Here is a 23,681-nt window from a genome sequence, read left to right on the forward strand (position 1 = left end):
TTTATTTGCTAGTATTTTGTTGAGGATTTTTGTATCTATGCTAATCAGGGATATTGGTCTGTTGTTTTCTTTTTTGTTGTTGTGTCTTTGTCTGGTTTCCTTTGACACCTTTGGTGTCCTCGTATAATGAGTTTGGAAGTATTCTCTCTTCTACAATTTTGGGAGATAGTTTGAATAGAATTGGTATTAGTTCTTCTTCAAATGTTTGCTAAGATTCAGCAGTGAATCCATCAGGTCCTGTGCCTTTCTTTGATGGGGTCATTTTTATTACTTCTTTAATCTTGTTGCTCATTATTGGTCTGTCCAGGTTTTCTATTTCTTCATGGTTCAATCTTGGTAGGTTGTATGTATTCAGGAATTTGTCCATTTCTTCGAGGGTTTCCAATTTGTTGCTGTAAAGTTGTTCATAGTAGTCTGTAATGATCCTTTGTATTTCTGTGGTGACAGTTTTAATGTTTTTTTTTCACTTCTGATTTCATTTATTTGTGTTTTCTAACTGTTTCCTTTGCTGGTCTAACTATAGTTTTATCGATTTTGTTTATCTTTTCAAAAAAGCAACCTTTGTTTTGTTGATCTTTTGTATATTTTTTAGCCTCTTTTATTCATTTCTTTTCTGATATTTTTTTCTTTCTTTTTTTTTTGAGACGGAGTCTTACTTTGTTGCCTAAGCTGGAGTACGGTGGCACGTTCTCAGCTCACTGCTGCTTCCCGGGTTCAAGCGATTCTCCTACCTCAGCCTCCTGAGTAGCTGGGATTACAGGCGTGTGCCACTACGCCCAGCTAATTTTTGTATTTTTCAGTAGACACGGGATTTCACCATGTTGGCCAGGCTGGTCTTGAACTCCTGGCTTCAAGTGATCTGCCTGCCTTGGCCTCCCAAAGTGCTGGGATTACAGGCATGAGCCACTGTGGTCGACCCTACTCTGATCTTTATTATTGCTTTTCTTCTATGAATTTTGGGTTTGGTTTGTTTTTGCTTTTATAGTTCCTTGAGGTTTACCAATTGGTTGTTTATTTAAAATTTTTCCATTTTTTTGATATAAGGATTTATTGCTAAAATCTTCCCTGTTACTACTGCTTTTGTTTTATACCACAGGTTTTAGTATGTTGTGTTTCCATTTTCACTTTTTTCAAAAACTTTTTTTTTTAAGTGAAAGTAAGTTTATTAATAAGGTAAAGGTATAAAGAATGACTACTCTGTAGGCCAAGCAGCCCTGAGGGCTGCTGGCTGGCCACTTTTACAGTCATTTCTTGATTATATGCTAAACAAGGGATGGATTATTAATGAGTTTTCCAGGAAAGGGGTGGGCAATTCCTGGAATTGAGGGTTCCTCCCCTTTTTAGACCATATAGGGTAAATTCCTGATGTTGCCATGGCATTTGTAAACTGTCATGCTGCTGGTGGGAGTGTCTTTTAACATCCTAATACATTAAAATTAGCTTATAACAGGCAATGAGGATGCCCAGAGGTCACTCTCATCACCATCTTGGTTTTGATAGGTTTTGGCCACCTTCTTTACCATAACCTGTTTTATCAGCAAGGTCTTTGTGACCTGTACCTTGTGCTGACATCCTGTGTCATCCTGTGACTTAGAATGCCTTAACCTCCTGGGAATGCAGCCCAGTAGGTCTCAGCTTTATTTTACGCAGCCTCTATTCAAGACGAAGTTGCTCTGGTTCCAACGCCTCTGATGTTTCCCTCCTCCCTTTTACAAGGGAACCCTTAATCCTAAAAGTTGTAGAAAGACAAAGATCCCTCTTCTGTAACTTCTTTAGGCTGAATAGGGGTGGTGTTCCTGCCTAACTACTAGGATTTCTTGTATTCAGAGTAGAGAGCAGCTCAGTCAGAAAGCATCAGTATGTTGAGGGCCACTCATAATTCTTGAGTTCTGACAAAAGATGTTATCTGGAAGATTAATAACTGTTTAAGAAAACATTGAGGCCGGGCACGGTGGCTCACACCTGTAATCCCAGCAATTTAGGAGGCAAAGACCGGTGGATCACGAGGTCAAGAGATTGAGACCATCCTGGCCAACAAGGTGAAACCCCGTTTCTCCTAAAAATACAAAAATTAGCTGGGCATGGTGGCACGTGCCTGTAGTCCCAGCTACTCAGGAGGCTGAGGCAGGATAATTGCTTGAACCTGGGAGGTGGAAGTTGCAGTGAGCCGAGATCGCGCCACTGCACTCCAGCCTAGCGACAGAGTGAGACTCCATCTCAAAAAAAAAAAAAACAGAAAACATCGAGTAAGCGTTTCCTGCATTTGTACACCAAGACTACAACAGCAATATATTCCACAACATTAAAGCAAAATAATTAAAATTATCCCAAGTAAACTAAATAAGAAGGCTTTCTGTGAACAGGGTAATTATTGGAACCAAGCTAATACAGAGTTGCTAGCCAATTCCAATATCTGCCCAGAATTAGAATATTGATCCAGATTTTCACATTACCCATCTCTCTTGTTTCTTTTGAGCTGCAATCAGAGATCACTGGTTGATTCACAAAAATAAGCAGAGCCAGTCTAAATTACAGAAAAAAACTCAAAAACAACTGATGAGACTAGAATTTAATAACAGGCATACCATAGTTATTGAAACAATTTTTCTCTCTCCAATCTTCTATTTTTACTGAAGACAAATTATGGTAAGAACAATTCAATTCATTATACTTGGCCTGATTATTTGTATAAAGTACAGAAAGAGTAATTATTTTTCTAACAGGTTTTTGTTGTTGTTGTTGTTGTCATTGTTGTTTGTCTCACTCTGTCACCCAGGCTGCAGTGCAGTGGCATGATCATAGCTCAACGTAGCCTTGACCTCCCTGGCTCAAGCTATCTTCCCTCCTCAGCCTCCTGAGTACTATTATTTTTTTCTCTTCTGGTTGTATATTTTCAATAGTCCATCTTGGAGCATGCTGATTCTTTCTTCTATTTGATCCATTCTGCTGTTGATATCTATTGCATTTTTCATTTCATTTATTATACTCTTAAGCACCAATATTCGTTCAATTTTTAAAATTACTATTTCAATTTCTGTTAAATTCCTCTGATAGATTTCTTAATTGATTCTGTGTTTTCTTGAAGTTTGCTGAGGTTCCTGAAACAACTATTTTGAATTATTTGCTTGAATGATCACATATCTCCATCACTTTAGGGTCAGTCTCTGGCACCTTATTTTGTCCACTTTGTAGTGTTATATTTTCCTTGAATGTTCCTGACACTTGCTGATGTCTGACAATGTCTTTACATTGAAGGATTAGGTATTTATTTTAGTCTTCACAGTCTGGTTTTGTTTGTACCTGCCGTTCTTCAGAAAGCCTTTCAGTAATTCTAAGCTGACTAATTTTTTGTTCCTTCAGCCTGTGATCACTACAGTCATTGTGGCACTAGAGGATGGTCTAAGCCCAGGCTTGCTGTGAGTCTTGCAAAAAGGTCTAAGATTAATGTGGCTTTTTGGCAAGAATAGACTTGGGGAAGATCTAAGGAGACTATTAAGGCTGTCTGGGAATGTTGGCCAGGAGTTTGAGTTCAGAAGATTGTCCCCAGTGGCCCAGGTGAATGTTCTTCATAGCAGGCATATGCACAAGTGGATGAGTCCCTGACTGTAGTGAAAGTGTCTAGAGTTGAGCCTGGGCTCCTTCAGGATCTGCTGGTGGGCCTGTCTCATTGACCTAGACAGGTGAGTGTCACTCAGCGGGTCCTTGCCCAAGTGGGGGTAGTTCCTTGACTGCAACAGGAGGGACCAGAGATGAGACAGGGCCCCCTCAGGATCTGCTGTGGAATGAAGGGTAATATGCATGTTACATTGACTCAGATGGGCATGCATCTCCCAGCAGATCTCTGTATAGATGACGTAGTTTTCTGAATGCAACAAGAGGGACTGAAGCTTACAGTGAGTCCCGTTGGAATTTGTTGTGGGACAGATGCTGGAGAACCTAGTCTTGACTCAGAGGGGTGTGTGTCACTCAGCAAGTTCTTGAATAGATAAGAATAGTTCCTTGACTTCTGCAAGAGGTGCTGGAGCTGAGACTGGACCCCCTTGGGATCTGCTGTGGGAAGGAGGCTTAAAATCCTGGTCTCACTGGCTCAGACAGGTAAGTTTTTCCCAGCAGGTCTCAGCACAGATGGGATAGTTCCCCAACTACAGTGAGAGAGGCCAAAGCTGAGACTGGGTCCCCTTGGGACCTGCTGTGGGATAGAGGTTGGCATGCCCATCTGTGAGGCTTAGACTCCCAGGCTGGGGGATATGGGTGAGTCTCCCTCTGGGTCCTTGTGTGAGCATCTCTGAGCTGTAAGGTCAGCTAAGGAAGGATGGAGCAGCACCACAGGGTTACTGTCAGGTTCACTGCTGAGACCAATGTCAGCGGGCAGGTGAGAGTGTGCAAGATTCCTTCTGGACCTCTTGGCAGATAGTTTTGGTTCCAGGCTCAAGAACAAATGGAGCTTTAGCCAAACTCCTTGAGAGACTTGGCGGTGAACCCAGAAACAAGCTTGGTGGGGTAGATCAGCCACCTGGGTGTTGGTCTGCATGCTTAAAAACAACCCTAATAAGTCCTAGGCTTCAATGAGGTTTCACAAATTCCTACTTGAATCCTGAGGCTCCTGAAGAGAGAGTTTTGACTGTAAATAGGTACAGAATTCTTGTTGCTGTGGAGGCATATGAGTGGGTTACCTTTTACTCTGCCATCTTGGTGACATCATCTCAACATGTTCCAGTTTTAGAAATGTTAAAGCTGTGGAGAAATACATGTCTTTGACTAGATGAAACTTCCCATTTTTGGTTCCATTCAGACCCCTGACAACATTTAAAGCTCATTTACTGTATTTTATTTTTGCTCTTAATTATACCGCTTAATATATTTATCTGGTTCTTAAAGCCATAGCTGATCAAAAGGAAGAACTTTAGAATTGCAAAGATTAAAATTATTTGTGTATTGCTTTACAATTTGAAAACTGCTTTCGCATGTCCAAACTAATTTAACAACCATATTTTGTTTTACAACTATATTGGGTACTATTATTATCTTCATACCCACTTTACAGATAAGGAAACTGAGATTCTAAGTGAGGTTAAGATGCTGAACATTAGTACCTGCATACATCTGAATTCAAATGTAGCCTTCGTGATGCCAAAATGTATGCCCTTTCCACTCACTTTTCTACCAATAAGGAGAGAGCGAACGCAAGAGAAGGCATTGCCGGCATTAGAGAATGATGATCAAAGCTACACAACCTCAATAATGCAAATGAACAGACAATATGTATATAAAAGAGCTGAAAAGACTACTTTATTAAAAAATAAAGCAGTCTAAAGTCATTACGTGTTGAAGTAAACAACGTTAGGCCCCCAGGTATCTATAGCAGATGTTCATGATGTTGATTTGAGCAATTGAGATGAAGTGAACTAGTACTTATTTTTCCTGCTATTTCTTTTTCAGCAAGGAAGGAGTTCAGTTTAGAAAGTTCAACATCCCAAGTGGTTAATTTAATAATTATTATTTAGAAAATAATTTTCTTTGGATTTTTTATATTCAAGATATGATAAGTTATCACACATGTTACATTGCACTCCAGTAATTGTGACTTTGACAGTCTAATAAGTCTTCATTATTATTTTTCTGATTATGAATGCTTTGTATATATATGCTTTATAGCTTATTTAAAACATTGAGAAAGGTATAAATGAACAGAAAGTAAAAATTAAATTAAAAACCAAAACCGAAAGAAAATCTAAACACCTAAATCTCACCATTGTTAAAATTTGACATATCCTTCCATAGTCTTTTTTCATGCATTCAGAAATAGAACTGATATAATATTAAAGGTATTTAGTATCATGCGTTCCTCTTCAGACATAATCATAACCTACATAGTATTCCACTGTAAATAATAATAGCTGGTAGTATTTTTAATGGAATAAATTTTATAAGATAAAATAATTGTATAGATGATATTTGACATCTAGAAAGCAGGAGTAAAGACTATTTTCCTATTGTCTCTCTTAATTGAAAATAGAAAAAGTTCAATATACACTGGGAGGTGGCTGGGTGAACAGTCCCCTGGACGTTTGTTATTTCCTTGTGAAGGCATAGGCTGGAATATGTGAGTGCTGCCCAGGGATTGTGTCCTATGGCATGGTGTCATTACCTCCCTGGTGGACATTCTAATTAGGGAACATGATCCTCCTTTGGTAGAAGGATGCTATGCTTGTCATATGTTTAAAGCAAGAATAAAAGATTTCCTTTAGAACCAGCTTTGTGCCAAGCTCAGGGTTCTAATTATCCAGCACTTTGGGGAAATTTCTTCAAGAGGTGGAATTTGAACAGGCATCACTTGCCTCATCATTTTTAGATGTTTATCTTACATTTTTGAAGTTTTATTCTGTATATTTGAAATGATTTCAGTATAATTGGATTCAGTTGAGAGATTGATGTCTGTGAGTTTGATGTTTGAGGCCATGGTAGGACAATGTAATATTTTACTATTGCTTTTTTTCTGTAAAACTGACTTGAAAGCTTCTAAAATCATATTTCCTGCATAATTATAACAGTTAATCTGGGCTACCCATGAAGTAGAGAGCTAAGGGAAGTGTGAGCCTACTGTGAAGGATTAGAATAATGGGGAGCTTGGAGTATGCCTTTTCTGCCTCATGTCTTCTTAAAATAGTCTTTCTCAAAAGCCATTATCTCCAACTCTCTCTGCTGCTTCTTCCAGCAGAAGACTCTTCCCTATTTAAAAAAGTAATATTCCTAATAAAACCTTCATACTCCTTTGTATTTCCTCTAATGTATCTGGTAAACAGGCGTAAGCTTAGACAATGTCAGAAGCTTTTTAACATCTTTTCTATGTTTGAAGATTTCCCTCAATTTTATTGTGTCCCTACTCTCAATGCAGAATCCAGAAATTTGTCCTCCCAGCCTATTTTGGAGCAGGGAGAGAGGCATGTGACCTGGATATTCCCAACCAGAAACATCCTTAGAAAACTTTGATTCACAAGAGAGAATGTGAGGAAGCAATCACCCTCATGGGAGCTTGATCAGGCAAGCCTGATGGCTGAAGAGTATGGCTTTGGGGGACAGAGATGTTAGAAATTTTGGCATCCAGGACGCAGTGCAGCTTCAGTACATGTCTCCATTGGCAGAAACAGTGTGGTCTGCGTGAACAGTCCCTGAATCTCACTCTTGGTTGCACATCTTCCAACCCTGACTCCCAGCTCAGGTATGTTTTGAGCAAAGCAGATTTTTTTCTATAAATAAAAAAAAATGCTGTAGTTTTTAATTCTAAATCCTGAGAAACACACTATGTCCCCCTATCCACTATGCTATCCCCCTTTTCCTCTCCAGTATAAGGCTCTGCCTTATTCTTGCTTATAACTTTCTTCATCTTTATCCAGCATAGTCTTGCATAATTTCCCAGGGCTTACATATGTGTCAACACTACAGTTTTTTTTTAGTCAAATTAAATTATCTTAAGCAGCCTGAAGCCACTCTGTAAGGATTGTTTACTTATTTTTTGTGAACAAAAAGGTTTTCTCTTGTACTCTTTACAAATAATACTTTTTGAAAACTATGTTTTTTAAATTAGTGAGCAAAATCAGTATCTCTGTATAATGTGAGCACAGATTTTCCTGGACAGGACTGGTAGAGGGAAAGGGGAACAGAAAGATTAAGGTAAAAGGGGAAAGCCATATGATTTCATAGCCCCAAGTGAAAATGAAAGTTAGAATTTAGATTGAATGCTTCAGTTTAACAGTCACATTTTGTTTGTCCTTATCTAAGTCCCTGTGGCATAATGGAAACACACACAAAAATGTGAGATGATTGTATTCAATTCCTTCTTTCCTTAGCTCTGTGATTTTGGATAAATTATGGCTTTTGAAACTTTGCTTTGTTCATTTTCAAAATGCAATTATAACACACTGTCCCCCTGAAAAGCTTGTTATGGGGTAAGAGGGTGAAGGTAGCATTATGACAGTGCTTTATAACTTGTAGGAAGGATTATAAGCATTGTTATTTCCAGTGCTCACTTTTTTTTTTCCTGTAGAATACTATTCATCTATTGAAAAACTTCTAAGTGCTTCAGAGAATTTAGGATTAAAGTAGGGAATATACCATGCTAAATATCTGCTTACTTAATATAAACTTTCAGGCTGAGGCAGGCGGATCACGAGGTCAGGAGATGGAGACGATCCTAGCTAACATGGTGAAACCCCGTCTCTACTAAAAATACAAAACATTAGCCAGGCGTGGTGGCGGGTGCCTGTAGTCCCAGCTACTCGGGAGGCTGAGGCAGGAGAATGGCGTGAACCTGATAGGCGGAGCTTGCAGTGAGCCGAGATCACGCCACTGCACTCCAGCCTGGGCGACAGAGTGAGACTCCATCTCAAAATAAATAAATAAATAAATAACTTTCAATTTTCATGAATATTATATTGGATAGAATAAAAAATACACTATATAATTGGGAGAGCATTATAGCTGAGAAAATATACCAACATCTCATAATTAATAATAACTCAAATCTAACCTAAATAGCCACCAAAGAGAACACTAGTTTTTTTCTCTTAGAACTGGGGACCAAGGATGAAATTTTAGGTATAACTAGATTCAGGGGCTTAACCACGGTCTTTGACAGCCTTTCTCCTGGACTTTGATTTCCGTTGATTTTCATTTGGTCTTTTTGGGTGTGGGAGCAGAGTTGACTACTGGAAGCTCTAGACTTGTACTCATTCAGTTTAGTAAACCCCACAGAAAGTGAGGCTTTTCCTGATAGTGCCAGCAAAGTTCCATGCATTTTCATTGTCCCAGCCTGAGTTGTGTGCCTATCTCTGATCCAAACACTTTGATTAGGGGGGTAGAATATTCTCTTTGGTCACATCTGAATCACATGCCCAATACAATAGCTGGTGGAGTCAGCAAGTAATTTTTGAAACTTGGTGAGGGAGAATGGGTGGGAGGGGAGATTCACAAAGAGAGACTAGGCATAAAAAATTATGCCCATTTAATACATTTTGGGAAGGATCTATGGCCAATATATTAAGGAACATATGTAGAAAGTGCTTTAACTTGCCTGAATGAAGTCTTGTTCTCTATAGTTATCTCTGATTTAGTAATCAGTAACTTCGACACCATCCCCATTATCTCTGGAGCAGTAGGCTATTTTTGCAGAGTGACTGACAATATAAATCAGATTATAGTGCTCGTGATACCATCACGGTGGACAGATGCACAGAGAGTATTTCTAAAGAAATACTCATAGAAGAGAGAAAAACATTAAAGTGGTTGCAAGAAGAAAACATTGCAGAATGTGAACATTTGTGGTCTACTTTCGTGAATTTTTAATAAAGGGTTTCTGGCATGTAGAACTGCCGTGTCTTCATTAGAATAATGTGGAGGCTGCTACCAAGTAGGACACATATTCCAGGTGAACCAGGGTACCACTGGGAAGAAAGGACTCTGAGTATATTAGTTTTAAGCATGATGCTCCCTTCCCATAATACACAGTAAAAGCCAAATACAGGATTTCCTAACGTGAAAAGCAGATATGCAGAAGTGGGAAGAGATGTGATTTTGAATTGGAACATGTGAATCTTTATCCCAATTCTGCCAAGAACTTGCCATGTATCCTGAGGTAAATCCTCTTTCCTAGCTTGACCTTTGTTTCTCAATTCAAAGATTCATTTCAAAGATTTGAACTTGGCCAGGCGTGGTGGCTCATGCCTGTAATCCCAGGACTTTGGGAGGCTGAGATGGGTGGACCACCTGAGGTCAGGAGTTTGAGACCAGCCTGATCAACATGGTTAAACCCCATCTCTACTAAAAATACAAAAAATTATCCAGGTGTGGTGGCAGGTGCCTGTAATCCCAGCTACTTGGGAGGCCGAGGCAGGAGAATCGCTTGAATCTGGGAGGCGAAGTTTGCAGTGAGCTGAGATCGTGCCACTGCGCTCTAGCCTGGGCAACAGAGTGAGACTTGGTCGCCCACCAAAAAAGGTTTGAACTTGATGATACCAAGAGCTGCTTCCTGCCCAATGACTTTATCTTAGTAAAAATTCTATGTTTTGATTCTTTTTGAAATATGAATTATTTAATGCAAGTAATACATTTACTTGCATTAATACATGTGGTTCAAAATGTATAACTATCAAACGAGCACTGTGAACACCTCCCTTCCATTCCCATCTGTGTCTACCATGTTCTGTACTAATTTCTACTTTTACTGATTTTTAAAATATCTTTCCAGAGTTTCCTTATGAAAATTCAAACAAATATAATTTATATCCCACCTCCCAGTTCTCTCACAGGACTTACATGTGCCTTGTTTTGTTTTGTTTTTTTCTTGAGATGGAGTTTTGCTCTTGTTGCCCAGGCTGGAGTGCAATGGTGCGATCTTGGCTCACCGCAACCTCCATCTCCTGGGTTCAAGCGATACTCCTGCCTCAGCCTCCCAATTAGCTGGGATTACAGGCATGCACCACCACGCCCAGCTAATTTTGTATTTTTAGTAGAGATGGGGCTTCTCCACGTTGGTCAGGCTGGTCTCGAACTCCCAACCTCAGGTGATCTGCCTGCCTCGGCCTCCCAAAGTGCTGGGATTATAGGTGTGAGTCACCGCACCCAGCCAGCATGTGCCTTTTTTTAAACTGAATATATAATGGACCTTTTTATGTATCACTATGTAAGCCACTCCTCATCCTGTATTTAGCCTCTTGCTAAATACAACAGATACAACATATCCTCAAATAACATTTTTTTTCAACATCATTTTGTATAACATTGATGAGGAAAAAAAATTCCAAACAGGGGCCACTGTCTATATGGAGTTTGCATGTTAGCATGTTCTACCCATGTCTGCATGGATTTTCTCTGTACTCTACTTTCCTCCCACATCCCAAAGATGTTAGGTTAATTGGTGTGTCTAAATGCTCGCAGTCTGCGTGAGTGTACCCTGTGATAGGATGGCATCCTGTTCAAGATTGGTTTCCACCTGGCACCCTGAGCTGCCGCATAACCTCAGGCCACTCACAACCCTGAATTGGAATAAGTGGATAAAAAATCATCTTACTCATTTTTATTAATCTGTTTAAAATGCATGTAGGGCTCACATTTATTTCTATGTTTAATATTAGAAGTGTTTTGGTTTTTATTTAGAACTTCGGTGATGTTTTTGTGACCAGCATGCCATAGGAATTTAACTCTTGCTTGTATGAGTTAGCCTATGATAAAATTGTTTTTGTTATACATCATTTCATTCAAAGTTGCAGTTTCCAAGAATCTATTGAGGACATTAAGTGAGTATTTTGTTCTTACAAATAATGCTATGCAAGCAGACACACCTGTAAGACAAATACTAGAGGTGGAAAAGCCAGGTCAAAGAGCAAATGCTCTTGTCGTTTATATTTTTCAGGACTGCCTTCTCTAGGGTTCATATAAATTTATACTCAATCTGAAACATGCACTCCAAAAAATACAAGCAAATTGAATACAGTGACCTATAAAAAGAATTGTACACAATGACCAAGTGGGATTTATCCCAGGACGGCAAGGTTGGTTTGAACATATGAAAATCAATTAATATAATTCATCATATCAGTAGGATAAAAACAAAAATTACATGATTATCTCAATAAACACAGAAAAAGCACTGGACAAAACCCAACTTCCTTTCATGATAAAAATACTCCCAACTGGAAAATAGAAGGGAGCTTCCTCAATCTGATAAAAGTTATCTATGAAAACTCATAGCCAAAATTATATTTAATGGAAAAATGATTTTTGTCCTAAAATCAGGACCATCTCAATGCTATCTGCTCTTAGCATGACCATACAACATTACATTAGTGGTGCTAGCCCTAGCAACTAGACAAGATAAGAAAGGCAACTGGATTGGAATGGAAGTGAAAGTGTCTGTATTAGCAGATAACATAATCTTGTATATAGGAAATCCTAAAAAATTCACTCGAAACCTGTTAAAACTATTAAATGAGTTCATCCAGGTTTCAGGATACAAGATCATACATAAAAATCAGTTTTTCTTCTACACACTTGTAATGAACAATCCAAAACTGAAATTAAAACAATTCCTTTTAGAATCATATCAAAAAGAATAAAATACCTAGAAATAAATTTTAACAAAGAAGTAAAACTTATGCTCTGAAAATTACAAGACATTATTGAGAGAAATTAAAGAGCTAAATAAGTGGAAAGCATCTCGTGTTTATAGATTGGAAGGCTTAATTTACATTGTTAAGATGGCACTACTCCCCAAACTGATCTACAGATTCAATACAATCCCTGTCAGAACCTCAGCTTACTTTATGTAGAAATGGGCAAACTAGTTAGAAAATTCAAGTAGTATCGCATAGACCCAGTACAGCCAAGATGATCTTGAAAAATAAGAGCAAACAAAGACAATTCACCTTTCCTTATTTCATGACTTAGTAATTTATTTAGTATTTCCTCATTTCATGACTTAGCATCTTAATGGTAATTAGGATAATGTGGTACTGGCATAAGGATAGGCACATTGCTCAATAAAACAGAACTGAGAGTCCAAAAATAAGCCCGTACATCTGTGGTCAACTGACTTTCAACAAGGGTTTCAAGACCATACAATGGGGAAAGAATAGACTTTTCAACAAATGATGCTTAGGCAAGTAGATTTCTACATGCAGAAGAATAAAGTTGGACCTCTATTTCATGCCACATACAAAAATTAACTCAAAATATATCAAATACCCAAATGCAAGAGTTAAAGCTGTAATATTCTTATAGTAAATGATAGGGGTACATCTTTATGACCTGAGACTTGGCAAAAGATTCTTAGACATGACATCAAAAGCATAAACAATAAGAAAAAAATAGATAAATTTGATTTCATCAAAATGAAAAACATTTGTACCTTAAAGGACACCATCATTAAACTGATAAGACAACTCACAGAATGGGAGCAAAAATTTGCGTATCGCGTATCTAATGAAGGACCTGTCCCTAGACTATATAAAGAACTCTTACAACTCAGCAATAAAAAGACAATAACACAATTTTATAATGAGCAAAAATCTGAATTGATATTTCTTCTAAAAAGATATAAAAATATATACTTATTAGTATATGAAAAAATGTGAGAACCAGAGCATAGGGCCAGGCATTGGGAGAGCTCCCACATAGGACAAGATGGCATCTTCTGCAGAGCTGGACTTCAACCTGCAGGCTCTTCTGGAGCAGCTCAGCCAGGATGAGTTGAGCAAGTTCAAGTCTCTGATCAGAACAATCTCCCTGGGAAAGGAGCTACAGACCGTCCCCCAGACAGAGGTAGACAAGGCTAATGGGAAGCAACTGGTAGAAATCTTCACCAGCCACTCCTGCAGCTACTGGGCAGGGATGGCAGCCATCCAGGTCTTTGAAAAGATGAATCAAACGCATCTGTCTGGGAGAGCTGATGAACACTGTGTGATGCCCCCACCTTAACCCCTCAGGGATAGTGAGTTGATGGCTGAGCTAGATGTTGCTTTAGCCTTGGTTCTGCCTCCATTTTACAAGCACATGTTGCTTAACCTTGTTATATATGAAATATCTATATCACCAGTATTTTGAGATAAATAAAGGTGAAATAATTCACGAACATTAAAAGAAAAGATGCCTGACAACTTTAGTATTCAGGGAAATGCAAATCAAAACTATGATGAGATACCACTTCATATCCACTAGGCTGGCTAGAATAGAAAGATAATAACAAATATTGGCACAGATGTGGAGAAACTAGAATCCTCATATACTGCTTATGGAAATGTGAAATTGTGCAGCCACTTTGGAAAACAGGATGGCAATTTCTCAAATGATAAACAGTTCTCATATGATCTAATATTATATTTATAAGTACATGATCAAGAGAAATAAAAACATATAAACACAAATGTTTATAGTGTCATTGTATACAATAGCCAAAAGGTGGAAACAACCTAATGTCTGTGAATGGACAAATGAATAAACAAATTGTGGCATATGCAGCTAATGAAATATTATTCGACAAAAATGAAGTATTGATCACATGCTTAAACATGAATGAACATTGAAAACACTATGCTAAATGAAAGAAGCTTGTCATAAAAGACAAAATATTATATGGTCACATCACATATGATATGATTCCATTCATAGGAAAGTTCAGAATGGCCAAATTTATAGAGTCAGAAGTAGATAACAGGTTGCTTAGGACTGGGAAGGAGAGTTGGTGAGTAGAGGGGATTAGGGAGTAATAGCTAAAACATTTAAGATTGCTTTTCGAGGTGATGAGAATATTCTGAAATCAACTATGGTGATAATGGAACATATCTGTGAATAAGCTAAAAACATTTAATTGTATTCTTTAAATGTCTGAGTTGTGTGATATATGAATTATATCTCAATAAATGTTAAAAATGCAAAAAAGAGACAATGAATGTTTATCATCTTTTCATATGTTTAAAGACCGTTAATATTTCCATTCAATGAACTATTTATTCATACTCTTGACAATTTTCCTTTTTTATTCCATTTTTGTTTTGTTTTGTCTTTTTCTCATTGATTCTAGGAACTCCTTTTATGTCTGAGAGATTAGTACTATCTGGATATGAGTTGCAATTTCTTTTCTTTTTGACTTTGCTTATGATTTTCCCCACAGCAGAAGACTACAATTTTATGTATGTGCATTAATCTATCACTACTTTTATGGCTTCCAGATGAGACTCATAGAAAGATCTTTCCTAGTCCAAGGGAATAAAATAATTCTCCTATCTTTACTCCTGATTCATTCATGGTTACATTTTAATATTTGCTTTTAAATCTGTAATCTATTTAGCCACTTTTTCCCAACAAAGGTATGAAGTATGTATCCAGCATTCTTCTTTTCAGGCAGCCAGCCAAGGATACCAGAACCTTTATTGCAATCTCATCTTTTCCTTACAGATTTGAAATGTACATAGTAAACTTCCTAATATATCTGGCTTTCTCCCCTCCCTCCCTCCCTCTTTCTTTCTTTCTTTCTTTCTTTCTTTCTTTCTTTCTTTCTTTCTTTCTTTCTTTCTTTCTCTTTCTTTTTCTCTCTCTCTCTCCCTCCCTCCCTCCCTCTCTCTCTCTCTCTCCCTCCCTCTCTCTCTCTCTCCCTCCCTCTCTCTCTGTCTCTCTCTCTTCCTTTCTCTCTCTCTTTCTTCTTTCTTTCTTTTAGACGGAGTCTTGCTCTGTTGCCCAGGCTGGAGTGCAGTGCATGATGTTGGTTCACTGCAAACTCCACCACCCAGTTTCAAGTGATTCTCCTGCCTCAGCCTTCCAAGTAGTTGGGATTACAGGCGTGCACAACCACACCTGGCTAATTATTTCTTGACTTTCTACGTGTATCATTGGTCTGTCTCTTCATGCACCAATATTAAGATGCTTTAAATATAGAAGCTATATGCAGATGTTTCCTGACTTAAATATGGTTCAACTTATGATTTCTTTTATTTTCCAATGGGCTTATTGAGGTATTAAACACATTTTATACTAATGATATTTTGACTTTTGATGGATTTATCAGGACATAACCCTATTGTAAGTTGAGGAGCATCTGTAATATGTTTTAATATCTGTCAGCAAAGAGGCTCTTTACTTTATTGCTTTTCTTTTTAAGAGATTTTTCGGCCTAGCCTTGCTGGTTTAGTTTTATTTATGAACTTCAAAATTAGTTTTCTAGTTTCATTGCACAAACAAAAATATACAAACAACAAAATAAGAAACCATCATCACAAAAATTCAAAAACAAAGGCATGTTAGTTATTTTTTTAATATTGCCTTACATTATTAAAAACTTGATGGAAATTTACATCCTTCTAGTGTTGATTTTTTCTATTCAATAAGAAGGGACATCTTTTAATTTGTTCAGTTCTTCTTTTGAGACATTCAGCAGTGTTCTAAAACTTCTCTTATATAAAATGTAAACACTTAAGTTTTTCCAAAAAATTTTTATCTTTATTTTGCTGCTGTCTTAAAGGTATTTTCCCTCACTTTATCCTCTAGCTTATTTTCTATATATATGCATTACTTTGATTTTTTTTTTTTGAGATGAAGTCTCACTCTGTTGCCCAGGCTGGAGTGCAGTAGCGTGATCACAGCTTACTGCAACCTTCACCTCCCAGATTCAAGTGATTCTCCTGCCTCAGCCTTCCGAGTAGCTGGGACTACAGGCATATGCCACCATGCCTGGCTAATTTTTGTATTTTTAGAAGAGATAGGGTTTCACTATATTGGCCAGATTTGTCTCGAACTCCTGACTTCATGTGATCTACCCGCTTTGGCTTCCCAAAGTGCTGAGATTACAGGTGCAAGCCACCTTGCCCGGCCTGATTTTTGATTTATAATTTGATACCTTGCTATATTACTAAATTCTCTGACTTTAGTTGCTTAAATGTTCAAAGAATATGATTATCCCATTTACAAATTTCATCAATGTCTTCATTTTCAATTTTTAGACTTACTTATAATTCCTTTTTCTTCCTAGTGTTGGTTAGTATAATATTAAGTAAAAATGACTCTAGCAAGTATTTGCTTTGTCCTGAGTTTAGTGCAAATTCTTAATGTGTCACTTTAAAGCATTATGCTTTGTGCTGAAATATATGTCTCATGATTACGGTTGTACATTTACTTATATTATTTATATTATTATCCATCAGTTCATCTTTTATTTAGTATTTTTTATGAACAGATTTTAAATTAGTTCCAATAATATTTCTCCTTAGATTTATTAATATAATATTATAATCACTGAGAATTAAGCATCTTTGCAATTAGGGAATAAACCCTATCTGTTATATTTTTAATATGCTGGTTGTATTAATCTGCTCTCATGTTGCTATAAGGACATATCTGAGAATGGGTAATTTATAAAGGAAAGAGGTTTAGTTGACTCACAGTTCCACATGCTGGGGAGGCCTCAGGAAGCTTATAATCATGGTGGAAGGGGAAGCAAACATGTCCTTCTTTGCAGGGAGGCAGGAGAGAGAAGTGCAGCATGAAGGGGGAGGAAATCCCTTATAAAACCATCAGATCTTGTGAGAACTCACTCACTATCATGAGAACAGCATTTGGAAACCATCCCCATGAATTTTTTTTCTTTTTTTTTTTAATTATTATTATACTTTAAGTTTTAGGGTACATGTGCAGTATGTGCAGGTTAGTTACATATGTATACATGTGCCATGCTGGTGTGCTGCACCCATTAACTCACCATTTTGCATTAGGTATATCTCCTAATGCTATCCCTCCCCCCGCCCCCACCCCACAACAGTCCCGAGTGTGATGTTCCCCTTGCTGTGTCCATGTATTCTCATTGTTCAATTCCCATCTATGAGTGAGAACATGCGGTGTTTGGTTTTTTGTCCTTGCGATAGTTTACTGAGAATGATGATTTCCAATTTCATTCATGTCCCTACAAAGGATATGAACTCATCATTTTTTATGGCTGCATAGTATTCCATGGTGTATATGTGCCACATTTTCTTAATCCAGTCTATCATTGTTGGACATTTGGGTTGGTTCCAAGTCTTTGCTATTGTGAATAGTGCCACAATAAACATATGTGTGCATGTGTCTTTATAGCAGCATGATTTATAGTCCTTTGGGTATATACCCAGTAATGGGATGGCTGGGTCAAATGGTATTTCTAGTTCTAGATCCCTGAGGAATCGCCACACTGACTTCCACAATTGTTGAACTAGTTTACAGTCCCACCAACAGTGTAAAAGTGCTCCTATTTCTCCACATCCTCTCCAGCATCTGTTGTTTCCTGACTTTTTAATGACTGCCATTCTAACTGGTGTGAGATGGTATCTCATTGTGGTTTTGATTTGCATTTTTCTGATGGCCAGTGATGATGAGCATTTTTTCATGTGTCTTTTGGCTGCATAAATGTCTTCTTTTGAGAAGTGTCTGTTCATATCCTTTGCCCACTTTTTGATGGGGTTGTTTGTTTTTTTCTTGTAAATTTGTTTGAGTTCATTGTAGATTCTGGATATTAGCCCTTTGTCAGATGAGTAGGTTGCAAAAATTTTCTCCTATTTTATAGGTTGCCTATTCACTCTGATGGTAGTTTCCTTTGCTGTGCAGAAGCTCTTTAGTTTAATTAGATCCCATTTGTCAATTTTGGCTTTTGTTGCCATTGCTTTTGGTGTTTTAGACATGAAGTCCTTGCCCATGCCTATGTCCTGAATGGTAATGCCTAGGTTTTCTTCTGGGGTTTTTATGGTTTTAGGTCTAACGTTTAAGTCTTTAATCCATCTTGAATTAATTTTTGTATAAGGTGTAAGGAAGGGATCCAGTTTCAGCTTTCTACATATGGCTAGCCAGTTTTCCCAGCACCATTTATTAAATAGGGAATCCTTTCCCCATTGCTTGTTTTTCTCAGGTTTGTCAAAGATCAGATAGTTGTAGATATGTGGCGTTATTTCTCAGGGCTCTATTCTGTTCCATTGATCTACATCTCTGTTTTGGTACCAGTACCATGCTGTTTTGGTTCCTGTAGTCTTGTAGTATAGTTTGAAGTCAGGTAGTGTGATGCCTCCAGCTTTGTTCTTTTGGCTTAGGATTAACTTGGCGATGCGGGCTCTTTTTTGGTTCCATATGAACTTTAAAGTAGTTTTTCCCAATTCTGTGAAGAAAGTCGTTGGTAGCTTGATGGGGATGGCATTGAATCTATAAATTACCTTGGGCAGTATGGCCATTTTCACGATATTGATTCTTCCTACCCATGAGCATGGAATGTTCTTCCATTTGTTTGTATCGTCTTTTATTTCACTGAGCAGTGGTTTATAGTTCTCCTTCAAGAGGTCCTTCACGTCCCTTGTAAGTTGGATTCCTAAGTATTTTATTCTCTTTGAAGCAATTGTGAATGGGAGTTCACTCATGATTTGGCTCTCCGTTTGTCTGTTATTGGTGTATAAGAATACTTTTGATTTTTGTACATTGATTTTGTGTCCTGAGACTTTGCTGAAGTTGCTTATCAGCTTAAGGAGATTTTGGGCTGAGACAAGGGGGTTTTCTAGATATACAATCATGTCATCCTGATACCAAAGCCAGGCAGAGACACAACCAAAAAAGAGAATTTTAGACCAATATCCTTGATAAACATTGATGCAAAATTCCTCAGTAAAATACTGGCAAACCAAATCCAGCAGCACATCAAAAAGCTTATCCACCATGATCAAGTGGGCTTTATCCCTGGGATGCAAGGCTGGTTCAATATACGCAAATCAATAAATGTAATCCAGCATATAAACAGAACCAAAGACAAAAACCACATGATTATCTCAATAGATGCAGAAAAGGCCTTTGACAAAATTCAACAACCCTTCATGCTAAAAACTCTCAATAAATTAGGTATCGATGGGATGTATCTCAAAATAATAAGAGCTATCTATGACAAACCCACAGCCAATATCATACTGAATGGGCAAAAACTGGAAGCATTCCCTTTGAAAACTGGCACAAGACAGGGATGCCCTCTCTCACCACTCCTATTCAACACGGTGTTGGAAGTTCTGGCCGGGGCAATTAGGCAGGAGAAGGAAATAAAGGGTATTCAATTAGGAAAAGAGGAAGTCAAATTGTCCCTGTTTGTAGATGACATGATTGTATATCTATATTTAATCAGCTTCCACAAGGTCCCTCCCCCAATACGTGGAGATTATAATTCGGATTGCAATTCAAGATAAGTTTTGGTTGGGGACAGAGCCAGACCATATCACTGGTGTATTAGTCCATTCTCATGCAGCTATGAAGAAATACCTGAGACTGGGTAATTTATAAAGATAAGAGGTTTAACTGACTCACAGTTCCTCATGTCTGGGGAGGCCTCAGGAAACTTACAGTCATGGAAGAAGGCACCTCTTCACAGGGCAGCAGGAGAGAGAATGAGTGCCAGCGGGGGAAATGCCACACACATAAAACCATCAGATCTCTTGAGAACTCACTATCATGAGAACAGCATGAAGGAAACCACCCCCATGATTCAATTACCTCCCACTGTGTCCCTCCCATGAAGTATTATGGGGATTACAACTCGAGATGAGGTTTGGTTACCAAACCATATCAGCTGATGCTTTAAAGAAGAATTATTTTGTTTCTTGTTATTTTCCAGTATTATTATACTGATATTAGAAAATATCTTCAGTACTGTTTTCATTTTGGAGAATTTGTTGACATTTTTTGTTTGTCTCATGAGTTTTCTTGAATCTGACCTGAAAAACTAAGGATAACTAAGTATTTATTCTTTATCATCAAGGCACGTAATTTAAGATATATCAATCAGATGCCTTTTTGATTATGTTATTTAGATTTTCAATATTGATCTCTTTTGGATTTCAAGAAGTAAATGAAACTCTTCTATTTTAGTGTGATTTGATCCAATTCTTAATAGTTCTTAAATTTTAATAGTTCTCTAAGTCCCCACAAAGTATCTGCTAAAGTTTGTGTGGTTTCTCCTCTCACCCAATTTCAGTCAACACAATTTACTTTCTTAATATTTATCTTTGTAGTGTAAAATATGCCTATTCTATTACTTTACTTGACCCTTAGATATTATCTTTTGGTCCCAGTTACTACTGGCCATCTTCCAGCTTTATTCTAACTTCTAGCTTCATTTCCACCTTCCTCCTCTCATTTATATTAATTGTATTTTTTTCTAGATCATCAGCATTTATGTTATTTATATTCTATCTTGCCATCTACTCCTAATATTTTCAAAAATGTCTTTGTTTTACAATCAAATAGCTTCTTTTATTGCCACTCATTTTACATTGCCCTAGTTATCTATTTATTGGCTAAAGTTTGTCTTCCAGTTGCTTTTTTTGTTTTCTCTCAGAAAGGCTCCTGGGATCAGCTGTTAATCTGTCTCTTTTATACTTGGAATTCAGGTTGGCTTGATAGAAATTCCTTAGGTTATAGCTTATTTCCTTAAATAATAGATTTTTTCATCATCTTCTGCCATTGAATGTTGCCGTGGAGTAATCTGAGGCTAACAGGTTTTTTCATTTTATTATGACTTGAACTTTTTCCTGACTGCCCAAAAATGATAATTTGTTTAAAGTCTAGTAACTTTTTTGGAAAAAGCTCTATGTTGACTGATCTGAGTTACTTCTCCCTGCCACATGATATTCTCTTTCAAAATGTAAATTTAAGTCTTCTTATATCAGAACAAATTTCCTTCAGTTATATTTTTAAATATTTTCTCTTTTTATCACTTTTTTCTTCAGAAATTACTTTATGTTTATATTTGATCTGCTTTGCCAAACTTCTATAGCTGTCATTTTCACTCTACTTAGTTTCTTTATTCCATGTTCATTCCGTTCCATGTCTATCGTTTTTCACTAAATGTTTTAATTCAATGCCTTTATTTAAATTTATTTATATTCTGAATTATTTTACTAAATTTTTCCCAATATCCATTCTCCTTTGTGCTTCTTGTGACTTGTCAGCTCATATTTTACCTCCACCCGTGTGTCACCTCTTTCCCTGAATTCCTGTATTTCAATTTTGTGATTATTTTCTGTAGCCATGATTGCTTTATTAAATTTTAAACTTAATATTACATTTTTGGTTATAATTTTCACATATTACATGACAGTATACTTCTGGTACATCTTCTTTTTCTGACAGTAAGTTATGTTTCTCTGTTTTCACCTTCCTTTCTTATAGTTTCTTTTTTTTTCTTCAAATTTCTTTTTACCATCTTATAGTTTCTTTTATCAAGGCTGTGTCAGATCATCTTATAATATTCGGTTGAATGTGTTAAATATTCCTTTTGTGTTTCCTGCAAAGGTCTGGGAAGGGGTAATTGAGAAGCAAGTGTATTGTAGTCCTCCAGGATTTTTCTCTCAAACACTCTCTCCTCTGCTGCAACCAGTACCACCTGTTTTCTTCAAACAGCGCTCCACTATTTGTTTCTTTGTGAAGATATGCCTCCTCAATTTCTCTCAACCAATCTGGGCTTAGAAGGACTTCTTCCTGTTCCAGGTTCCCCAGGTCTCTTGTTGGTTAATTCAACAAAGGAACACAGTTCTTGTCGAAGGGACACAGCTGATCCTCTCACCAGCAGAAGCTGTATTTTTGTGGATCTTTCTGAATTTATAAAGGCTTAACTCACATTTTGACTTTTTTCCTGCCATTTTACCCCACGTGTAGGTTTTTTCCAATCTTAGGCTATTTCATCTTATCTCTTCTCAAAACACTCAGCTCTCCAAATTTCCTTTCCCAAAGGCTCTTGACCTCCAGGGAATGCACATTTTGTTCTGACTTGCTGCTGCTTTTCATCCTTCTGGAAACTTGCCCTCTCTATAATGCACCACTGTTCCCTGTGCCACTGTGTCCCATGGGGCTGAAGTCAGTTTTAGATGCTTTAGACTATAGATCTGAATTTGTGGATTTTTAAATCTCCTAGTTAAGCAAAAAATGGAATTTGCTTATTGTTCACTTTCTTTCTTGTATTCTTCTTTTCTTTCTTTCTTCTTCTTCTATTTTTTTTTTTTTTTGGAATAGGGGTTCCAGAAAGAAAAAAAGGGGAATGTTCATATTGTAGGTAGCTCCATATTCATACTCTCATTTCCAATGTTTCTGTATAAACAGCAAATTAAATCTTAAAACTTTGTCTTTTTGCTATTCAGTGCATGCAAATGTAGGCTTTCCATCAATGCAAGAAATTTGTTACTATTTTTAGTGTGGCTTCATGGGCCTGCAACCACTGCAGTTGCGCAAAGCCCTATACTCAGGAGACCCTGCACTTGGGGTTTAATGTTCTACAGTTGTTTGCTGTCTTGAAAGTCTTAATAATTTTATATTTGAATTTGTGTTTTGTAAGCTAAGTCTGATAGGACAAAGGAGCGTGTGTGTGAGATTAGACCCTGGGCACATGTACTATCCTGCTTCCCTCATCTCACCTCCCTGAGACAGGTTCTAGGCACCCTGCCCTTTCCTTTATGTCCACTACCACCTTTTGTCCAGGGAGGTAGCCTGGTTGCTTCAGGGTCAACATTCTACCATTACTCTCTGCCCATAGAGCATTGGGCAGATAAGTTAGAAAGAGCCTCTTACCCTCCTCTAATCCAGATACAAAATTCATTCCAGTGTCTTAATTCTTTTAGGATGCAATACTTCACCCACTCATAATGGGTTGAGTGGAAAGCCTTTGGGAAGAGGAGACTGACCAGTTTTTCCTTTATTCCCGGGGCCCTGTATTTGCATTTTCCACCAGCTCTGCAGATTATGTAGCCAGCTTTGACTATGACAGTCCTTTCTGTGTACCCATAAGGGGATTGGTTCCAGGAGCCCCCACAAATACCAAAATCCACGATACTCAAGTCGTTTCTATAAAATAGTATAACATTTGTATATAACTTACACACATACTCTGGGTACTTTAAATTATCTCTAGATTACTTATAATATCTAATACAATGTGAATGCTATATAAGTGATTTTTATACGGTATTGTTTGGGGAATAATAACAAGAAAAAAGTCTGTATATGTTCAGGACAAACGCAATCCTTTTTTATTTCAAATATGTTTTTTCTGTCATTGATTGAATCTACAGATGTGGAACCCATGAATATGGAGGGCTGACTGTATTTACATTCTACTGTTGAGAATATTGAAACTAAGATATAACTACACATCTAAT

The 23,681-nt window shown here is 37.4% G+C and overlaps 1 protein-coding gene and 1 long non-coding RNA gene across 20 annotated transcripts in view; both read left to right on the forward strand.

Annotated features, from left to right (window-relative positions):
* LOC106634637 (uncharacterized) overlaps window positions 1-23,681 on the forward strand; it is a 176,845-nt gene that overhangs the window by 22,541 nt on the left and 130,623 nt on the right. The gene's annotated exons all lie outside the window — the stretch shown is intronic.
* Window positions 13,151-13,470, forward strand: PYDC2 (pyrin domain containing 2). The gene has a single exon (XM_003804458.6). It carries the CDS (start codon window positions 13,177-13,179, stop codon window positions 13,468-13,470), a length of 294 nt encoding a protein of 97 aa, XP_003804506.3. The 5' UTR covers window positions 13,151-13,176.

This window comes from Pan paniscus, chromosome 2 (genome assembly GCF_029289425.2).
Source record: "Pan paniscus chromosome 2, NHGRI_mPanPan1-v2.0_pri, whole genome shotgun sequence".
NCBI classification, from domain to species: domain Eukaryota; kingdom Metazoa; phylum Chordata; class Mammalia; order Primates; family Hominidae; genus Pan; species Pan paniscus.

Bases quoted from the DNA above. Each gene is read 5' to 3' on its own strand.
- PYDC2 (XM_003804458.6), top strand. From the start codon at position 13,177: ATGGCATCTTCTGCAGAGCTGGACTTCAACCTGCAGGCTCTTCTGGAG.